Source organism: Capra hircus, chromosome 21, assembly GCF_001704415.2.
Source record: "Capra hircus breed San Clemente chromosome 21, ASM170441v1, whole genome shotgun sequence".
Lineage (NCBI taxonomy): Eukaryota > Metazoa > Chordata > Mammalia > Artiodactyla > Bovidae > Capra > Capra hircus.
This window is the reverse complement of record NC_030828.1, coordinates 24,276,197-24,295,375: the sequence shown is the minus strand read 5'-3', so window position 1 is coordinate 24,295,375 and position 19,179 is coordinate 24,276,197. Positions and strand designations below refer to the sequence as shown.

The 19,179-nt window shown below is 42.3% G+C and overlaps 1 protein-coding gene across 1 annotated transcript in view; it reads right to left on the bottom strand.

The window, feature by feature from the left end:
• The window catches only part of LOC102169802 (hepatoma-derived growth factor-related protein 3), a 76,345-nt gene extending 58,739 nt beyond the window's left edge, over nucleotides 1-17,606 (bottom strand). Inside the window, exon 1 of the mRNA XM_018066208.1 lies at nucleotides 16,946-17,606. Coding sequence (XP_017921697.1) covers nucleotides 16,946-17,029 — 84 coding nt within the window. The 5' untranslated portion in view covers nucleotides 17,030-17,606. The remainder of the gene's footprint in view (nucleotides 1-16,945) is intronic.

Genomic DNA, 19,179 nt, shown 5'->3' with positions numbered 1-19,179 from the left:
GTGCTTTATCGAGCCCCTCTTTGCATGAAATGTTCCCTTGGTGTCTCTAATTTTCATGAAGAGATCTCTAGTCAACCTAAATGCTCACCAAAAGATGAACTGATAAAGATGTGGCACATACAGAATGAAATACTACACACCCATAAGAAAGAACGGAATGATGCCATTTGCAACAACACGGGGCTTCCCAGGCAGCACTAGTGGTAAAGAGCCTGCCTGCCAGTGCTGGAGATGTAAGACAGGGGTTTGAGTCCTGAGTCTGAAAGATCCCCTGGAGGAGGGCATGGCAACCCACTCCAGTATTCTTGCCTGGAGAATCCCATGGACAGAGGAGCCTGGTGGGCTATAGTCCACAGGATCGCAAAGAATTAGACTCAACTGAAGCAGCTTAGCATGCATGAACACAGCAACATGGATGGACCTACAGATTATCCTACTGAGTAAGTCAGAAAGAGAAAGACAAATACCATATGGTATCACTTATATGTGTAATCTAAAATATAACACATATTAACTTATCTATGAAATAGAAACAGACTCAGAGTCCTAGGAAACAGACTTGTGGTTGCCAAGGGGAGAGGCAATGGGGAGGGATGGACTGGGAGTTTGGGGTTAGTAGATGCAAACTATCATACATAGAATGGATTAATAACCAGGAACTATATCCAATATCCTGTGATAAACTATAATGGAAAAGCATGTGTATACACACACACACACACACACACACACACACACAGTGTGTGTATAAATGAATCACTGCTGTATAACACAACACTGTAAATCAATTATACTTCAATAAATTAAAAAACAGTATGCCAATATGATGTGGATCCCAAACTGTCATCAAATTTCATCATAATGTTCTGAAATGTGCACAAATATAATAGCAGTACTATTCTAACGATACACTATAAAACCATGATACATTTATATATTAACTAGAAATAAAATGACACCAAAATACCCAATTAATAATTTTACGTCATACTGTTTTTCTGAAATTACATCCTGTTTACAACATGAATACGCCTTGGGTTCTTTTGTGTTTAACACTCTAACATTGCCCTGGGCTGTATAATAAATCAAATTTCACACTGTTTTCCTCTATTAGAACTACCACCAGACCTCCATCTGTATAGCCCATCTTGATATCATTAGGTGATCAGTAAGATGGAGGCAAACAAAAAGAGCATAATTAGAGGTCTTTATTTTTTAGGATGACTCCCTAAATAGTAATCTCTAACTAAAACAGGAATACTTGGGTTGGGAGGGGTGGCTAGATGAGTTTTGATGATGAACTTGTGGTATCTGTGTGTGTGTGTGTGTGTTAGTTGCTCAGCTGTATCCGACTCTTTGCGACCACATGGACTGCAGCCTGCCAGGCTTCTCCGTCCATGGGATTTTCCAGCCAAGAATATTGGAGTGGGTTGCCATTTCCTCTTCCATGTGGTACGTGAGGGACAGCTAGATGGAGCTGTCTAGTCAGTAAATGGATGTCTGGATTTGAAGCTCACAATAGTGAATATGGGCCCGAAATAGTGGTTTAGAAGATAGTGGTCTCAAGAATGGTGGCTTGAAGCCAAAGACAGATCTATAAATGTATGGTTAGAGAAGCAGAAGAATCTCTCATGAAGAAAAACACATAAGGGAAGCCAAGGGAAGAGAGTCTTTTAAAGGCAGTGTTAATTTCCACAGAGGCAACAATCAGGATTAAAACGAGTTCTATTATTTGGCAGGAGATGCTGACTTCTGGTTGAGGGGTGAGAAAGAGACAGTAAGGTCAGTTATTTAAAGAAGCCTGGACCACCAACAAAGGCAGATAGAGAAAGACAGAAGAGATTGTTCTTTCTAGTCTGAAAAGAGAGAGTTAGTGGAGGGGAAGACACTGATGACTTCAAGTCTATGAGAACAAAACTTTGTTTAGGTCACTTCTCTAATCCCTAGTATCTTTAGGGTACCTGGGACATAACAAGCATTCAAAAGTATTTGCTGAATGTTGAACGAAGAAAGGAAATGAGTGGGGACAAGCAAGAAGGGGAGGGTCTTAGTAAAGAGGATGGGGAAGAGGTGATGGAGAGAGAGAGAAAAAAATATTTTTTCATCATTTGTTAAACTTCAGACTCCTTATGTTCAAAATTCCTGAAATAACCCTCAAAAGTAGGCATTACTGTCTCCATTTTACAGTCCACAGAAGCTAAGAGATTTGGTACCCAAGGTCATTTATCTGTTGATGGACAGAGACAGGAAGCAGGCATGGCTTCACCTGTGCGAGAAGCTCCTACTCTTCCACGGCACCTTGAAAATGAACATATAAAATATGAAAATAAAATAATTTGCTGAAAAGAAGGGGGAAAGAAGTTGACCTGGAAAAGGGCAGTAAAAGTATCTACTACCACCTGAGGAGGATGGACAGGGAGCTGACCAGGTCAAGTAAAAGGAATGATGAGCAGAATTGAGGTCCTAACTGAAATTAACCCTGGAGCAGTACTGTCTGCATGTCTCTGCGATTATGTCTAGCTGGTCTTAGTAGGAGTTTGGCAGTTAAGTGCAAGAAAATGTGCACAAGGTGAGAAATAATCATGTAGGAATAATTTTGAAAAGAAAGGAGTAAAGCCAGGAGGTAGTTGTGATACCACAAGGAAATAGAGAGGACAAGGGCTGAGTTTTCAGAGTTTACAATACTGAATGAGAAGCAATTCTAGTGGCGTGGAGTCTTCAGTCACCATCATCTCCCTTTCATCAACAAACTTCTCTAACCGTCCACTCTTGCTGAGCTACCCTACTGCTGTAATTTGCTTTTACAACTAAAAAACAAGGGACATGTTTGTTCTGGGTTATCTGATCTCTTGTAGTTAAATAAATCTTTACCCCAGACAAGGAGCTTATTAAAAATGAACAGTGGAGATCGTCAAATTTCATAACTCTATCAAACGCTTTGTCCTTCCCCTGCGACCCCACATGGCACAAGGCAGGGCCAGTAAACAACAGCAGTGACAAAAGGCTAAGCGGAGAACCATCAGAGTTCTCGAATACCTGGCTTAACACAAAGATTAACAGAATGTTATCCCTTTTATTTCCAGATATTTCCACTTAGTATAGTTGGGCTATTTTCCAATAGAAATGTACTTATTTTCTGAGTCATCAGCCAGATGTGAGATATAAAACTGTTTCCCATAACTTTTTGGAAATTATCATTTTTGGAAATTGAAGAGTGTCTTACTATCATCAGCATGAGATTTCTCTTCTGAGATTGCTGTATGTAATAGTAGCAAATCTCTTTTTGATTGGACAAAAATGACATAAAGAAAATACAGAATCATTAGAAATGTGTTAGACCCATGACTTTACATATACCTCGGAGGGTACCACAAACCTACCCCACCAAGTCTTCTGGAGTTAAGAAAAGCCCACCAACCCCAGTCATAGATAGCTTGATACCTCCACAGTCTAGTCTCACAAACCCAAGAAAACCCCAGATCCTCAATATTATCAGCCAGGGAACACTAGGTGTCAAACAACGTTTATAATTGACTAGTTAGCAAATGTACGAAGCTTCTTTCCCTCAAGAAGCCATATGTATGAAACTACAATTAGCTTCAAGACAGTTATAGGTATATTTACAGTTCAAAGATTAGAAGGACAATGAGACCAGAAGTATTTAACCTGTATACTTTTGGAGATCAAGGAAAACACTGGCCAGGATGGTTAAATGACCTAACATAAAGTAACTTTCATTTCTTATGTTCATGTGACCTTCATGTCAGACTATGGCTACAGCAGAATAGAAAACTCAGGACTACTAACTCATCTCAAATATTCAACTACTCAGTTCAGTTCAGTTGCTCAGTTATGTCCAGCTCTTTGCAACCCCATGGACTGCAGCACGCCAGGCCTCCTTCTCCATCACCAACTCCTGGAGTTTACTCAAACTCATGTCCATTGAGTCGGTGATGCCATCAAACCATCTCGTCCTCTGTCGTTCTCCTTCTGCCTTCAATCTTTCCCAACATCAGGGTCTTTTCAAATGAGTCAGCTCTTCGCATCAGGTGGCCAAAGTACTGTAGTTTCAGCTTCAACATCAGTCCTTCAATGAATATTCAGGACTGATTTCCTTTCGAATGGACTGGTTGGATCTCCTTGCAGTCCAAGGGACTCTCAAAAGTCTTCTCCAACACCACAGTTCAAAAGCATCAATTCTTCAGTGCTCACTTTCTTTGCAGTCCAACTCTCACATCCATACATGACCACTGGAAAAACCATAGCCTTGACTAGATGGACCTTTGTTGGCAAAGTAATGTCTGCTTTAAATATGTTGTCTAGGTTGGTCATAACTTTTCTTCCAAGGAATAAAATTTCTTTTTATTTCATGGCTGTAGTCACTATCTGCAATGATTTTTGAGCCCAAAAAAATAGTCAGCCACTGTTTCCCCATCTATTTGCCATGAAGTGATGGGACTACATGCCATGATCTTAGTTTTCTGAATGTTGAGCTTTAAGCCAACTTTTTCACTCTCCTCTTTCATTTTCATCAAGAGGCTCTTTAGTTCTTCTTCACTTTTCTGCCATAGGGTGGTGTCATCTGCATATCTGAGGTTATTGGTATTTCTCCAATCTTGACTCCAGCTTGTGCTTCTTCCAGTCCAGCATTTCTCATGATGTACTCTGCATATAAGTTAAATAAGCACAGTGACAATATACAGCCTTGATGTACTCCTTTTCCTATTTGGAACCAGTCTGTCATTCCATGTCCAGTTATAACTGTTGCTTCCTGACCTGAATATAGGTTTCTCAAGAGGAAGGTCAGGTGGTCTGGTATTCCCATCTCTCTCAGAATTTTCCACAGTTTATTGTGATCCACACAGTCACAGGCTTTGGTATAGTCAATAAAGCAGAAATAGATGTTTTTCTGGAACTCTCTTGCTTTTTCAGTGATCCAGTGGATGTTGGCAATTTGATATCTGATTCCTCTGCCTTTTCTAAATCCAGCTTGAACATCTGGAAGTTCACAGTTCCTGTACTGTTGAAGCCTGGCTTGAAGAATTTTGAGCATTACTTTACCAGCGTGTGAGATGAGTGCAACTGTCTTTGCGGTAGTTTGAGCATTCTTTGGCATTGGCTTTCCTTGGGATTAGAATGAAAACTGACCTTTTCCAGTCCTGTGGCCACTGCTGAGTTTTCCAAATTTGGCATACTGAGTGCAGCACTTTCACAGCATCATCTTCCAGGATTTGAAATAGCTCAACTGAAATTCCATCACCTCCACTAGCTTTGTTCATGATGCTTCCTAAGGCCCACCTGACTTCACATTCCAGGATGTCTGGCTGTAGGTGAGTGATCACACCATCGTGATTATCTGGGTCATGAAGACTGTTTTTGTACAGTTCTTCTGTGTATTCTTGCCCCCTCTTCTTAATATCTTTTGCTTCTGTTAGTTCCATACCATTTCTGTCTTTTATTGTGCCCATCGTTGCATGAAATATTCCCTTGGTATCTCTAATTTTCTTTAAGAGAGCTCTAGTCTTTCCCATTCTACTGTTTTCTTCTATTTTTTGCCCTGATCTCTCCTTGCTATTCTTTAGAACTCTGCATTCAAATAGGTATATCTTTTCTTTTCTCCTTTGCTTTTTGCTTCTCTTCTTTTCACAGCTATTTGTAAGCTATTCAACTACTACTGTTCTATATAAACATACCACCCACATAGATTAATTTCCCTTTGGCCTAACAGACCAGACCAGTGCTTTTTAAGCTGTAGGTAGTGAAACTGATTTTGTGGGTTACAACCTGATTTTAAACAAGATGAAATATAAAAATATCAGGATGCATCACATTTAGTATGATTTGTGAATAACTTTTTCTAGTGTGTGTATAAAATTAATAATTATTTATTAATATTTATTTTTTTAATTTATTTTTTAAATTTTAAAATCTTTAATTCTTACATGCGTTCCCAAACATGAACCCCCCTCCCACCTCCCTCCCCATAACATCTCTCTGGGTCATCCCCATGCACCAGCTCCAAGCATGCTGTATCCTGCATCAGACATAGACTGGCGATTCAATTCTTACATGATAGTATACATGTTAGAATGTCATTCTCCCAAATCATCCCAATTAATATTTACTGTCAGTTATAACCAAAAAGTTTGAAAGCCATTAGACTAGACTGCTACAGAATCAATCAGCAACAATTACTCATTTCCAAGGTCTAAATACTTTTTCAAAATTATTGACTTAATCCTCATGAAGCAGTCCAGTGAAGGAGATAAGAACAGTTATGCCTTGTTTGAAAATAACTGGTCTCATTTTGAAAGTCAAACAGAAGTCTAAAGGGAATTAATTTTCAATCCATTTAACATATACTAACTTTGAAAAAACTGAACTGAGATTGTATAATACTGCTCCCTCTAAATATGCATTTCCTCCAAAATTAAAGATGTCATTAGAACAAAAATTCTACTTCAGTAAAAAGGAAAAAAGAGATCTAAAGCTATGAGTTTATTTTCTGACGTTTTTCCCTACATAAAAGTTTTTTAATCTTCTGTGAAACTCATTTATATATTTGCTAACAACTACTGAACCTAACTGAACCTATCACTTCCAACAATTCTCATGTTAATAAACATAGAAGTTACTAGACGTTACTAGATAGAAACAAGGAAGTTACTACTGTGTTAGTAAGAATTACACAGTCCGTTTTGAAATGGTACCTCCACTTTGGGGAAGACTTAGAGACTATAATCAAGCTTAGAGAATCCAGTCAGATCTTGAGTCCCAGTAATCAACTGGGAAGAGTGGTTGATTCACAGACCCTTTTTATCTGCCAACACAGTCCAGCTTAATTTGTTAATTTGTCCCCAACCTAAAGCTATGTGGAATCTCTAGAGATGGCTCATCACACTCAGAAATCTGAAGGAGGGGTAATAATGGGAAGTCCTCACAACTCCCAGAGCCTAGAGCCAACCCACCATGATAAAGTCACAAGGAAACAGCTGAAACACTTGCCAAACCACAAAAGCACTTACTCAGACTTTACTAGGCTCCTAGTCTGGTGTTTCCAGGAGGTAATTATTAGGTACTTAATTAGCAAACAGTTCCTTCAAGTATATTTTCACATTTGATTACTAGGGAAAAGGATGAGAGTAAGAATTAGCACTCTCCCTATTTTATAAAGAGGTTATAATGAAAAACCTAGCAAACCATGACAGTGGTAGAATAAAGTGCTTATCTTTGAACTCCTGGTCTAGTTGTCTTTCCATACATGGCAGGAAGTCTTGCTCAGAAATCTGGAGGATGTCATTCTAAAGGTTTGAGCTCACCCATCTTTAGATTATTTCACTCTTTTTATCTCTATGTGGCTCTCTGTAACCATACAGATGTTACTTACCTGACTATAGCAAATTTTGATCAAGAAAGAAGATGAAAGAAAAACTCAATTCCTACCTCTATTTTAATCAGCTGAAAGGAGATTATGTACACAAATGGTAGGAAATGCAGACAGGAAAAGGCTGGCATACGGTCTAGGAATGCAGTAAACTGGCAAGAAGCTGCACAAGCTAGTAGTAGTGCTTATGATGCAGCTTCTAGGCGCTACTTAACAGTAACTTTCATGACTACCCTACTTGATGGTCAAAGCAAACAGGTTCTCTCACACATAAAGGTTTTGGAAACTACACCAAGTCAACACCATGCTATTCATTCAGAATTGATTTTAATGAGTCTCAGCTTTCTTTAAATGTACAACTAATACTTATTTTTATACTGCCTTGTGTCAAAGGACTTTCAAAGAGATATGGACTAAAGATAATATAATAAATGTTATAATAGTAAATCTCTGAAGATTTCTAGCTTCACAGCAACTCGTGAGCCCTACAAACACACATCAGTATGTATGGCCATGTTGTTTAGCTGCCAACTCGTGTCTGACTCTTTTGCCATTTCATGGACTGTAGCCCACCAGGCTCCTCTATCCATGGAGTCTCCCAGGCAAGAATACTAGAAGAGGTTGCCATTTCCTTCTTAAGGGGATCTTTCCAACCCCGGGATCAACCTTGCATCTCCTGCATTGGCAGGCAGATGCTTTACCGCTGAGCCACTAGGGAAACCCCCAACATAACGTGAAATGCTTCTTCAGTCCTTAACCCAATCTGGTATCATTTTTCTTATGTTCTGTGGCATTCTTAATAGTCTAGAATTAAGACTTAAGTGTCTTTAGGTGAAAGTCCTTGTTCTCTAATGGGGATATCGATCTCATAGTAGTGTTATATATACTCATTCTAACTTGATAACAAGATGAGTTCAGTTCAGTCGCTCAGTCGTGTCCGACTCTTTTCAACCCCATGAACTGCAGCACGCCAGGCCTCCCTGTCCATCACCAACTCTCGGAGTCCACCCAAACTCATGTCCATCGAGTCAGTGATGCCATCCAGCCATCTCATCCTCTGTTGTCCCCCTCTCCTCCTGCCCCCAATCCGTCCCAGCATCAGGGTCTTTTCCAATGAGTCAACTCTTCGCATGAGTGCCAAAGTACTGGAGTTTCAGCTTTAGCATTCAGTTCATCCGATGATATACATTATTGATATAAATACATATATTTTGCCTAATAACCAAAATTAATTCCATCAAGTATTCGTTAAATGGGGAGACTGGAGGACTGACATAAATACACTGCCTGTGTAAAACAGCTAGCTAGGGGGAAGCTGCTGCATAGCACCGGGAGCTCAGCTCAGTGCGCTGTGATGACCTAGAGGGTGGGATGGGGGTGGGAGGGAGGTCCAAGAGGGAAAGGATGTATTTAAACATATAGTTGATTCACTTCATTGTATGGCAAAAACTAATGCAACATGGTAAAGCCATTATATTGCAATAAAAATAAATTAACAAAGGCTTTCAAAAGTTTGAATCATCTAACTTTTAATGAATATGTGAGAAGACAAGTGTTCTCTTATTCTGGTTGTGGTTAAGATAGTGAAAGTTTATAACACAAAGCTTTAAAATACGCATATGCCCCTCGACTCAGATAATTTCCAGAGATTTGTCCTAAGGAAATAACTAGTGATTTAGCCAAAAGAATGTTTCTCAGAGTATTCTTTAAGAGTATAAAACTAGTAATAAACTAAAAGTCCTATAATAGGTAGTTATAATTTATAAAAATAGTCCATGCCATAAATTATCAGATGGCTGTTACAAATAATGTTACAGAAACATATTCACTGCCACTGAAAGTCTTCTAAAGATATAGTGTTTAGTCGGGGAAAAGATGGAAAACTGTATATATTACAAAAATTATGTACCTACTGTTATAGGTACATATTCATGATGCTTACATGTATGTCTAGGGAAATTAATCTTTCTAGGATGAACATTCTAGTGTAATAAAATTTTGTTACACAGGTGGAATTAATACATAACATGAAGGTCAGTCCATTCTCTCTTTAAATAAAGACAGTTTAAACAGTTTATAGTATGAGCAAAGTGTTTTTGGTGCAAGGAACACTGTTGACTTTTAATGGTAATCTACAGTCAGTACTTCTACTCTGTGGTGAAGGAGCAATTAAAAAAAATTCTAATTAGTTACAGACATTTTAGTAAAATATATTAAAGATGAATTATTAGAAAAATAAAAGACATACAAATACAAACCTCATTTTAAAATCAGATTCACAAACAAAAGGTTACTTTATCAAATAGCTAAAAAAGATTCTAAACTCCTGCTCTCAATTTCTATACGTATCTTGTCAGTGATAGGTAGCAATCCACAGACCATGCTTTCAGTAGTACTACTTGAAATGATCAAGAAGCCTGTTCACAGTGGACTAATAACTGTACCGAGTGGGCTATATTTTGATCAAACATCTGGAGACTCTTCTGCAATAGAAAATCTTTCTCCAACAAATAGGAAGATTTGGGCTCTTCCTTTGTCATGCTTACTATACTTATTAAGTCTATAATGTTTTTCTAAGGCTAACAGACATTTTCAACAAAGTCATGTATCATTTTAAACCATCATTTTCCAAAAGAATCAAACATGATCTCATATAGTGAAACTAAGAGAATTAATATTTTTCTAATCATGGGGCAACAAGTAGTCATTCAGTTCAGTCGCTCTTCTCTTTGCGACCCCATGAATCGCAGCACGCCAGGCCTCCCTGTAGTCATTAGGGCGTTCCAAAAGCGATATGACAGAAACAGATTCACCTGGTTGAAAAGGAAGCAATGGAAAACGTTGGTAGTGAGAATTTAAGTTATTGATCTGCTCCCAGGGTTGAGCAGAAAAAAATGAGACAGTGTGCCAGTTCCTTGGTGATGCGAATACAGTCTCTCAGGGAAAGGGTGCATGAGCCTGTGCCACTCTACACGAGGAATGAACCAATGATGGACCTCCATGAATCAGGACAAAAGTAATAAAGATTATAAACACCTTACTTTATGTTGAGATTAAGAAGAATTTAAGCCTCAGCTGATTCTCTGAAAACATGTCGTCTGGTCTGTAGAAATAAACCTGCTAGGTTCATAACCTAGCAGTCTATCGTTGAAGGAAAAACAAACAGACAAAGAAACCAGCAGAGTGCTATGTTAGAAACTGAAAATTCCCAACCAGTATGCACATTAATAGAGGGTATGGTACCACTTCCCAGGTGGCACTAGTGGTAAAGAACCCATCTGCCAATGCAGGAGACCTAAGAGACCTGGGTTCAATCCCTGGGTAGGCAAGATCCCCTGGAGTAGGATATGGCAACCCACTCCAGTCTTCTTGCCTGGAGAATCCCATGCACAGAGGAGCCTGGTTGGCTACAGCCCATAGGGTCACAAAGAGTTGGACACCCGAGGAAGCAACTTAGCATGCATGGTATATTACTTTAATCATTCAATTACAATATTTTTAAATTGCTGCAAGTTTAACCTGTTGGTATAAAAATGAAAAAATATACCTAGTATAGCGCCTTACATATAATAGGTGCTCAAAAAAGGTACAGCGCTTTGAACTGTTGTAGATGGGCAGGTCAAATGCTTTATTCTTGTATTCTTGAGTTTTAACAAGTGAGAGGTTGATCACTAGATCAAAAATATGAAGAGTAGTGAATGATTTAGTATGAAAGGAACAGAAAGACTCTAGTGCAGTTAAACAAAAGACAGAGGTAGAACACAGAACTAAAAAGAAGCCTCAAGGAAAGTTATGAAGTAATAAATGAAGTTTCTCAAATAGTCAAAAGGGAATAGGAAGATGTAACATTGTAGGACTGAAGCCTTAAAGGAAAACATTTCTTATTAAAAGCTAAGAAGGGTGAAATTTAATCCATGAAAAAGCTTGGAGTATTTTTTTTTCCCCTCACCTCATACAAAGTGCATGTTTTCTTTTTTTTTTTTTTTTTAATTGAGGCATTACATACGGGAAAGTCGCTGAGTTGCGTCCGACTCTTTGTGACCTCATGGACTACAGAGTCCATGGGATTCTCCAGGCCAGAATACTGGAGTAGGTAGCCATTCCCTTCTCAAAGGGATCTTCCCAACCCAGGGATCGAACCCAGGTCTCCTGCATTGCAGACAGATTCTTTACCAGCTGAGCTACCAGAGAAGCCCCATAATATATGCAATAGCGCAAAAACCCCAAATGTGCAAGTTTGATAAATTTTTACATATGTACAAACCCAGATCAAGGTATGGAACATTTCCAGTGCCTCCTCCCAGTCAAGGGTGACAGAGGATGAGATGGTTGGATGGCATTACTGACTTAATGGACATTTATGAGTTTGAGACCCTGGGAGATAGTGAAGGACAGGAAAGCCTGGTATGCTGCAATCCATGGGGTCACAGAATTGGACACAACTTAGCAACTGAACAACAACCAGTCAGTAACCCTACCATCACCTCCACCTACCACAGACTGATGACCATTGATCAGTTCTCCCTGTTTTTGAATATCATGGGATCATTCAGAATGTACTCTCTTGTATCTGGCTGTTTTCACTCAATCTTGTATTTTTGAGATTCATCCATATTTTTGTGGGCATTAGTAGTCTGTTCCTTTTTATGGCTGAGTAGTACTTCACTGTACACATACACTACAAATTTGCTTAACTGTTCTTGTGTTGATGGGCATCTGGGTTGTTTTCAACCTTCTGCTTTTATGGATAAAGGTGCTATTATGAGTATTGCTGTATAAGTCTTTTGGTGGACATAAACACTCATTTCTCTTGGATATATGCCTAGAACAGACTGTTAGGTCACAAGGTTGCCACAGATCAGGGCCCTTTTCTAAAGTGATTGTATCAGTTTACTCTATTAACAATGTTTGAGAATTCTCACATAAAGTTTAATTTTAAAAAGCTCTTTAGTTGAAACACAGAGCTTTAAGACATTTTTTGGTATTGCTTCTTTTAGAGGAATAACATAAGCAGATTTCTCACACGTCAGGAAATACACAAGATGATTTTAATAGGTATGAGGAAAAAAAGTACAATTCCTATTTTATTCTTTTGCCCAAAAAGTAAACTTTACTAATATTTAATATATAAATTAACATTAGTGTGTTTATTTAGATGGTTATATTTATTTACCTATTGTCATTTGTGTGTGCCTGGCTGAGCACAATTATGGGACATCTACTACTAACAGAATTCTCCCTAAATGAACAAGCTAGCTAAAGGAGTCCTGCAAAAGCTGTTAGTCACTCAGTCATATCCAACTCTGCAACACCATGGACTGCAGCCCACCATGTTCCTCTGTCCGTGGGATTCTCCAGGCAAGAAACTGTACAGTGCTGCCATTCCCTTCTCCAGGGGATTTTCCCAACCCAGGAATCGAACCTGGGTCTCTTGCATTGCAGGCAGATTCTTTACCATCTGAGCCACAAAGGAAACCCCTACATTGGTCCTACAAAGATGACATGAATAATATAAGCACAAGCACGCAAGGAAATGGCCAACCTGACAATTCTTTACTTCTTTAGAAGATTAAAAACTCTGACATTCTAGTCAGGTTTCACAAGAAGTAGGCAAAAAAATTCCAAAACTTAGAACTTTTAAAAATATAAACTTAATTTAGTACTATTAATGACATTTTGCCAATAAGAATTTTAAAACACAAAATATCCTCTAAATCATGTCATCCCTATTAGTTTCTTTTTGCCTTTATTTTACAGTGTAGATAACAGTGCAAAGAACATGTATATCTAATTTTAAAATAAATGTATACATATTAGAGGTGCCCATGCTCAATTTCTTTTTAACCAATAATGTACATACTCAAAAAGATTCAGAAACTCATTTTAGCACAACTGTTTTTTAGTATTTAGTTTATCTTCAGGCATAAATGAACTTCTAATTTTTAAAGTTATACACAGTGGCTCAGACAGGAAAGAATCTGCCCCCAATGCGGGAGACCCAGATTTGATCCCTGGGTCCGGAAGATACCTTGAAGAAGGAAATGGCAATCCATTCCAATATTCTTGCCTGGAGATTTCCATGGACCGAGGAGCCTGGTGGGCTATAGTCCACGGGGTTGCAAAGAGTCGGACATGACTGAGCGACTAACATGTTCACTTCACTTTCACAAGTATTCCCATCAGAAACAGCCAGCTGCTATTTAATGTTAAAACAACACATGTGAAAAGGCGAGAGGACAAGAACCGCCTGGGGAAAGGCATGAGGGAACCTTCCTGGGTAGCGGTACTGTTCTGCGCCGGTAGGGGCTTGCCTTCCACCAGTGTACCCATTTGTCAAACTCCCTGAATGGTACATTTACAGTAAGTGTGTTTCAGTCTACATAAATTTTACCTCAAAAGGAAAAAGGGGATCTATTAAAAGTACTGACCTCCAGTTAATGACTTGATGGACATGACTTTGAGGAAACTTCTGAAGTTGGTGATGGACAGGGAAGCCTGGCGTGCTATAGTCCACAGGGTCACAAAGAGTTGGACAGGACTGAGCAGCTGAACTGACTGTACTGAGTTAACGATACACATGTTCAACTGTGTAGGAGTAAATTATAATGATGGGTGCAACTTACTGTGAGGTGCATTAAAATAAGATGAACTGCTATACACCTAGAGGGATGGATATATAAACAAATAGAGCAAGTATAGTAAAATGTTAAGTGTGGAAATCTAGGTGGTAAGATATATGGCCATTCACTGTACAAATTTTTTAAAACTTTTCCATATATTTGAAAATTTTCATGATAAAATGTTGGACAAGAAACAAATTTACTCAAGAGTTGAAAACTTTAAATAGTGTAGTGATACAGGGGAAAAGTTAGAAATCCAAAAAGGAAAAAAGGAAGGAACATTCAATACCACTGCTTAGTGTTTTTACATACACTATACCTGTGAGGTGAGAATTATCCCTATTTTACAGACTAGTAAACAGAAACTTGGAAAGACTACAGAACATGCCCCAGGACACAGAGTGTGAAGCCCAGCCAAAAGCTGAAACCAACCTGATCAAATTTACCAGAGGTCTGAATTCTCTTGGCTCACATTCCTCATAAGGGGATTCCTAGAACTAAAACAAATGTCATCTCTACAGCAGGGAAGTCACTTCTCCATTCCACGTGGATCAGCTCTATTAGAAAGCTCCTCCCCATAGCCTGAAAAAAACTGTCTCCCCCATGTTCTTCCTGTGTTTAACTCCTTGTGGCCATATAGAATTCAGGGCTGGCCTTCAAATCAAGCAGTAATATTGAAATCTGAATGATTAGGATTTTTCCCCTGTAAGTATTTTATAATATCATCATCTACAAAGCTATAGCTAGATGTAAAGTAGGGATACTATCTCCTCGAATTGGTAAGAAAATAAAATGAGAACACTTGACACATTCAACTGTAGCTCAAGAAGAGCAGAAACTCAAATAGCTCCTTCTTTTTCTAACCTTTACCTTTATTTGGAAATTACAGCATGCCACTCATTACAAAATATTTTAGAAAATTAGGGAGACTTAGGTCCTTTCCTTGAGGAACTCATTGTAATGTGGACAGACACAGATTTCCCCTCTGTATTTACTGCATCTTATCTAACAATGTAATTGACTTTACTTCCTCATTTTACTTTCCATTTTCCCTTGGTATGGAGTTAAAACTCCTAGGAATTTTATGTTCAATTAAATATACAACTAGGACCACTTCTGCAGCACGTTTTTGTTTCAAAATCACTACAAGTGGCCAACCTATGCAAGCAACATGTTAATAAAATTTTAAGTCTATTTTCTTTTTGACTCTCAGGAAATATTTTTCAAAGATAAGATTAAAGAAAGCCATTGTGTTACAAGAAAATGACCAACTGGTGATGATAACTTTTAATTTACTTTTGACTATGCATAAACATATGTGCCCTGTAACTGTTTATTTCTTACTTGAAGAGTATATTCAAGGGATTCTCTAAAGGACTCCTAAAGTAACAAATCTTGCCCTATATATATATACATATATATATGAAGAAATAATCCATTATTCTACCATGAACTTTGATACAGTTCAGATACGGATAAAAGTTATTTGCACAGCCTCATGAAATCTGAATGAGACTGTTTTTTTCCCCTTGAAATCTGAGGTTGTTAGTGTTAGAAGAAATCCTAGAGATGATCATTTTATAGTTGCAGAAATGGATATTCAGACAGTCCAGATGATCAGCCCATAACAGAGCCCAGACCAGATGCCAGGGTCCCCCAATTCCTGACCCAGTGTTCTTCCTATTTTACAATCATGACAAACTGGAAAAAAAAAAAAAAGGATTATGTCCGTCCATTACTTCAACTTCACTAAATTTCAGTCTGGCCACCCATGATATCACTTCTTTTTGTGAATGGGTGTATTTGGTGGGAGAGGGGGGACGGGCGGGTAGGGGGAGTCTTGGGTATCTTCACTTGCATATAATACAACATTTTTAGAGTTTTCATTCATATTTATGCTACCACTATTTCCCATGTCTACTTCTATTCCTCAAGGATACCAATTCAGACTTGAACATGCTTTGACCCTCCTTTCCACTACATTTCTTATGTCAAGCAATTAACTACCAACTATTACAAAAGTAAAAGGGATTGATTTTAAAACACAAAGCACACATGCTAGTGAAGGGCCTGGTAAAAAAAATTTAATGTTATGTATTACACGTAGATGCTTTCTAGAGAAAAAGCACAGCAACAACTCTGCTTATGGGAAGAGAGAGCTATTGTGGACTGAGGTGGGGGGCCAAGGATGAGGTCTGGAATCCGACCTAAAACAAATATGGAGGTGAAAAGGCATAAGGAGCTTCCGGGACCCACTAGCCAGTGGCAAGCTGCCAGCTCCTGACTATTCGGTGTCGGTTTAAAAGAAGCAGGGGCACCGGGGATGCTTGTACCCCAGGACAATGATGGAGCAGGCAGGGCACCCAGAATCGCGCTCAGGGAAAACTCAACAAGTCTGGATGGCAAAGGATGCTCTGCGAGATGGATGAACGACTGCCAAGAGGCTGCCGCCGGCTCGGAATGACCACTGCCCCTTTCCAGGATCGACGCCGCGGGCGCCCGCCGGCTCGCGGACAGCCATTTGCACTACGCTCCTCTACGTGCCCCGACGTTCGCCCCGAGACCGCCGAGTCCGCCAACCACCCTGCCCCGGGCGATGCCTCTGCTCCAGGCCCGCTTCCCGGCGAAGCGGGCTCCCAGTCACCGCCGGCTTTCCGGGAGGAAGGCAGCAGCTGGCCTGCAGGGGCCGGAGCCGCCTTCGAAAGTGGGCGGAAGGATGGCCGCCCTCGCGGGGTGCGGGCGCGGCCCGCGGGAACCCTCGCCTCCGGCGCGGCCGAGTTCTCTCTGCGCAGCGGCGCCCGAGCCCTCAGCCCCGGCCGCAGTCGGCCGCTCGCGGCGGGCTCCGCGCTCCGGGCTGAGGCGATGGGGAAAAGGGGCGGGCGCGCCATCATGAAGGGGAAAATGGTGGGCGGGCGGGCCCGCGCGCCGCCGCCGTACTCACCCGGGCGGGCCAGTGCGGATAGCCCTTCATCTTGGCGAAGACCAGGTCGCCCGCCTTGTACTCGCGGGGCCGCGGACGCGCCATCCCTGCCGCTCCCCTTCTTGGTCGTCCTTGGGCGCCGCGAAGATGCCGGGAGGCCGCCCCCCCGCGGGCCGACGGACTGCGCCGCGCTCCCCGCGGGCCTCGAGCCGGGCGGGCGGGCGGACTAGCGGCCGCTCCGACGAGGGGAAGCGTCGAGGCGGCGGCTGAGGCGAGGGGGTGGGCGGGGGGCTCAGCAGGCCCGGCAAATCACCGCCCGGCAGCGGGGGAGGGGAGCCCCCGGCCGCTCGGCTCTTGCCCGCGCCGAGGTCCCCGCCGCCGCCGCGCGCTGCTCACAGGCGCCGCGTCGCCTGCCTCATGCCGCCGCCGCCGCCGGCCTCCTTCCCGGGCTCCCGGGCGCGGCGCGAGCAGCGGGCCTCGCGCCTCCTCCGAATTCCTCCTCGGGCAGCGACCGCAAACACGATCTTATTATTGTTCTCGCGCGCGCTCAGCATCCCCCCCCACACACCCCACTTCCCGCTCCCACCCCTCCCCTCCAGCGCCGGCCGGTTAATTCCTAGGTACACGGCCGGCTTTCGCGCAGAAACCGAGCGCGCCAGCCCGGCTGCTCGGCGGGCGGGCGGGCGGGTGGTAGGTACGTCCTCCCCCAGCAGCGAAGCCCGCGCCGGGCGGGCTGCAGCGCCTACTCCGAAGGCCGCCCGCCGCCCGCTCTCTTTTGTTCTTGGCCGGGAACTGCCAGCCGCAGCCCAGCCAATCACCACCTGGCCGCCCCCCTCCCCACAGGTCCGCGCCACCTCGGGGGCGCTCCCACCAGCCCCCAGTCCCACGCCCACCTCCCGCTGACAGATCTCCCGCGCGGCTCCCCCCGCCCCCCGGCGCGGGCCGCTTCTACGAGTGCGCTCGGCTGAGGGGGGCACAAAGGCGCCCCAGGCCGGGGCCGGCCGCGCGAGGCCGCCCAGAGCATCAGGCTGATGGAAGAAGCACTGGGGTCAGCGACCTTGTGGGGGTGGGGGGGGTGGTCCTCACCCTAGGTCTGCCCTTCACAGTGCGGTGTGACCCACCCAGGGCAAGCCGTTTAACCGAAGTCACCGAAGGTTTTCTAATTTGCCGAGCCGGACAGTCGGGATTCGAACACGGATCTCCGTAACTTCAGAGTCCGTCAGCGGTTATGCCTTTCGGGGTGCGTCCGCCGTCCAGGCCTGTAGTTTTGTGAAAGGGACATCTTCTGGTACTCGTTTCCAATCCTGGCAACATTTTGGACAGAGTTTTTGTTTTTTGTTTTTTAATCTGCCCAAAGAACGAATGAATGAATGCCGCCTCTTTCATCATCCTGGAGCTCACCTTTAAGAAGTCGGCTGCCGCGGCTCCTGAGCGTAACGGACTTTGGTCCTCAGCTTCTTTCCTTGCTTGTGTCTGTCCCTCTCCCAGGCTTTCCTGCAGTTTCTCCCAGCATCTGCTTTCCTCACTCGCCCTGTAGAATCGTGTGTGTGTTTTAACCCCTGTTGTCTTTTATCCAGGGCTTCGGATAATCGGGCGTTAAATTCTCTAGACTTACTGTGAATTGTTTACTTTAATAGTGCTTGACTTTATCTGCTAACGGCATTCCCTTACTCCTTGCATCTGGTGATTTTTTCCTCTTGAGATATTTACCGTTCCTCAATAGTCCTCCATTGTCCTCTTTTCTAGCTGTAGACTAGGTCCTTTTGCCTCTCTTGCCTGTGTCAGTCCCTTAGAGCTGCTGTAACAAACTATCATAATTACTATAGGCTGGGTGACTTTCAAACCTCAGAAATTTATTTCTCACAGTCCTGGAGGCTGGGAGGTCCAAGATCAAGGCATAGCAATTCAATTGTCTCCTGAGGGCCTGCTTCCTATTTCACAAAAAAATAGTCTTTTCTTCGTGTTACTACATGGGGTGAGGGGTAGAGGGGAGGAGGGTGAAACTCTCTGGGATCTCTTAATCTCATTGATGAGGTCTCCATCTTCACAGGGATTCCCACTTGGCGGTAGTGGTAAGGAATCTGCCTGCCAATGCAGGTGATGCAAGAGATGCAGGTTTGATCCCTGGATCGGGAAGATCCCCTGGAGTAGGAAATGGCATCCCACTCCAGTATCCTTGCCTGGAAAATTCCACGGGCACAGGAGCCTGGTGGGCAGAGGAACCTGGCGGGCTACAGTTTATGAAGTCACAAAAG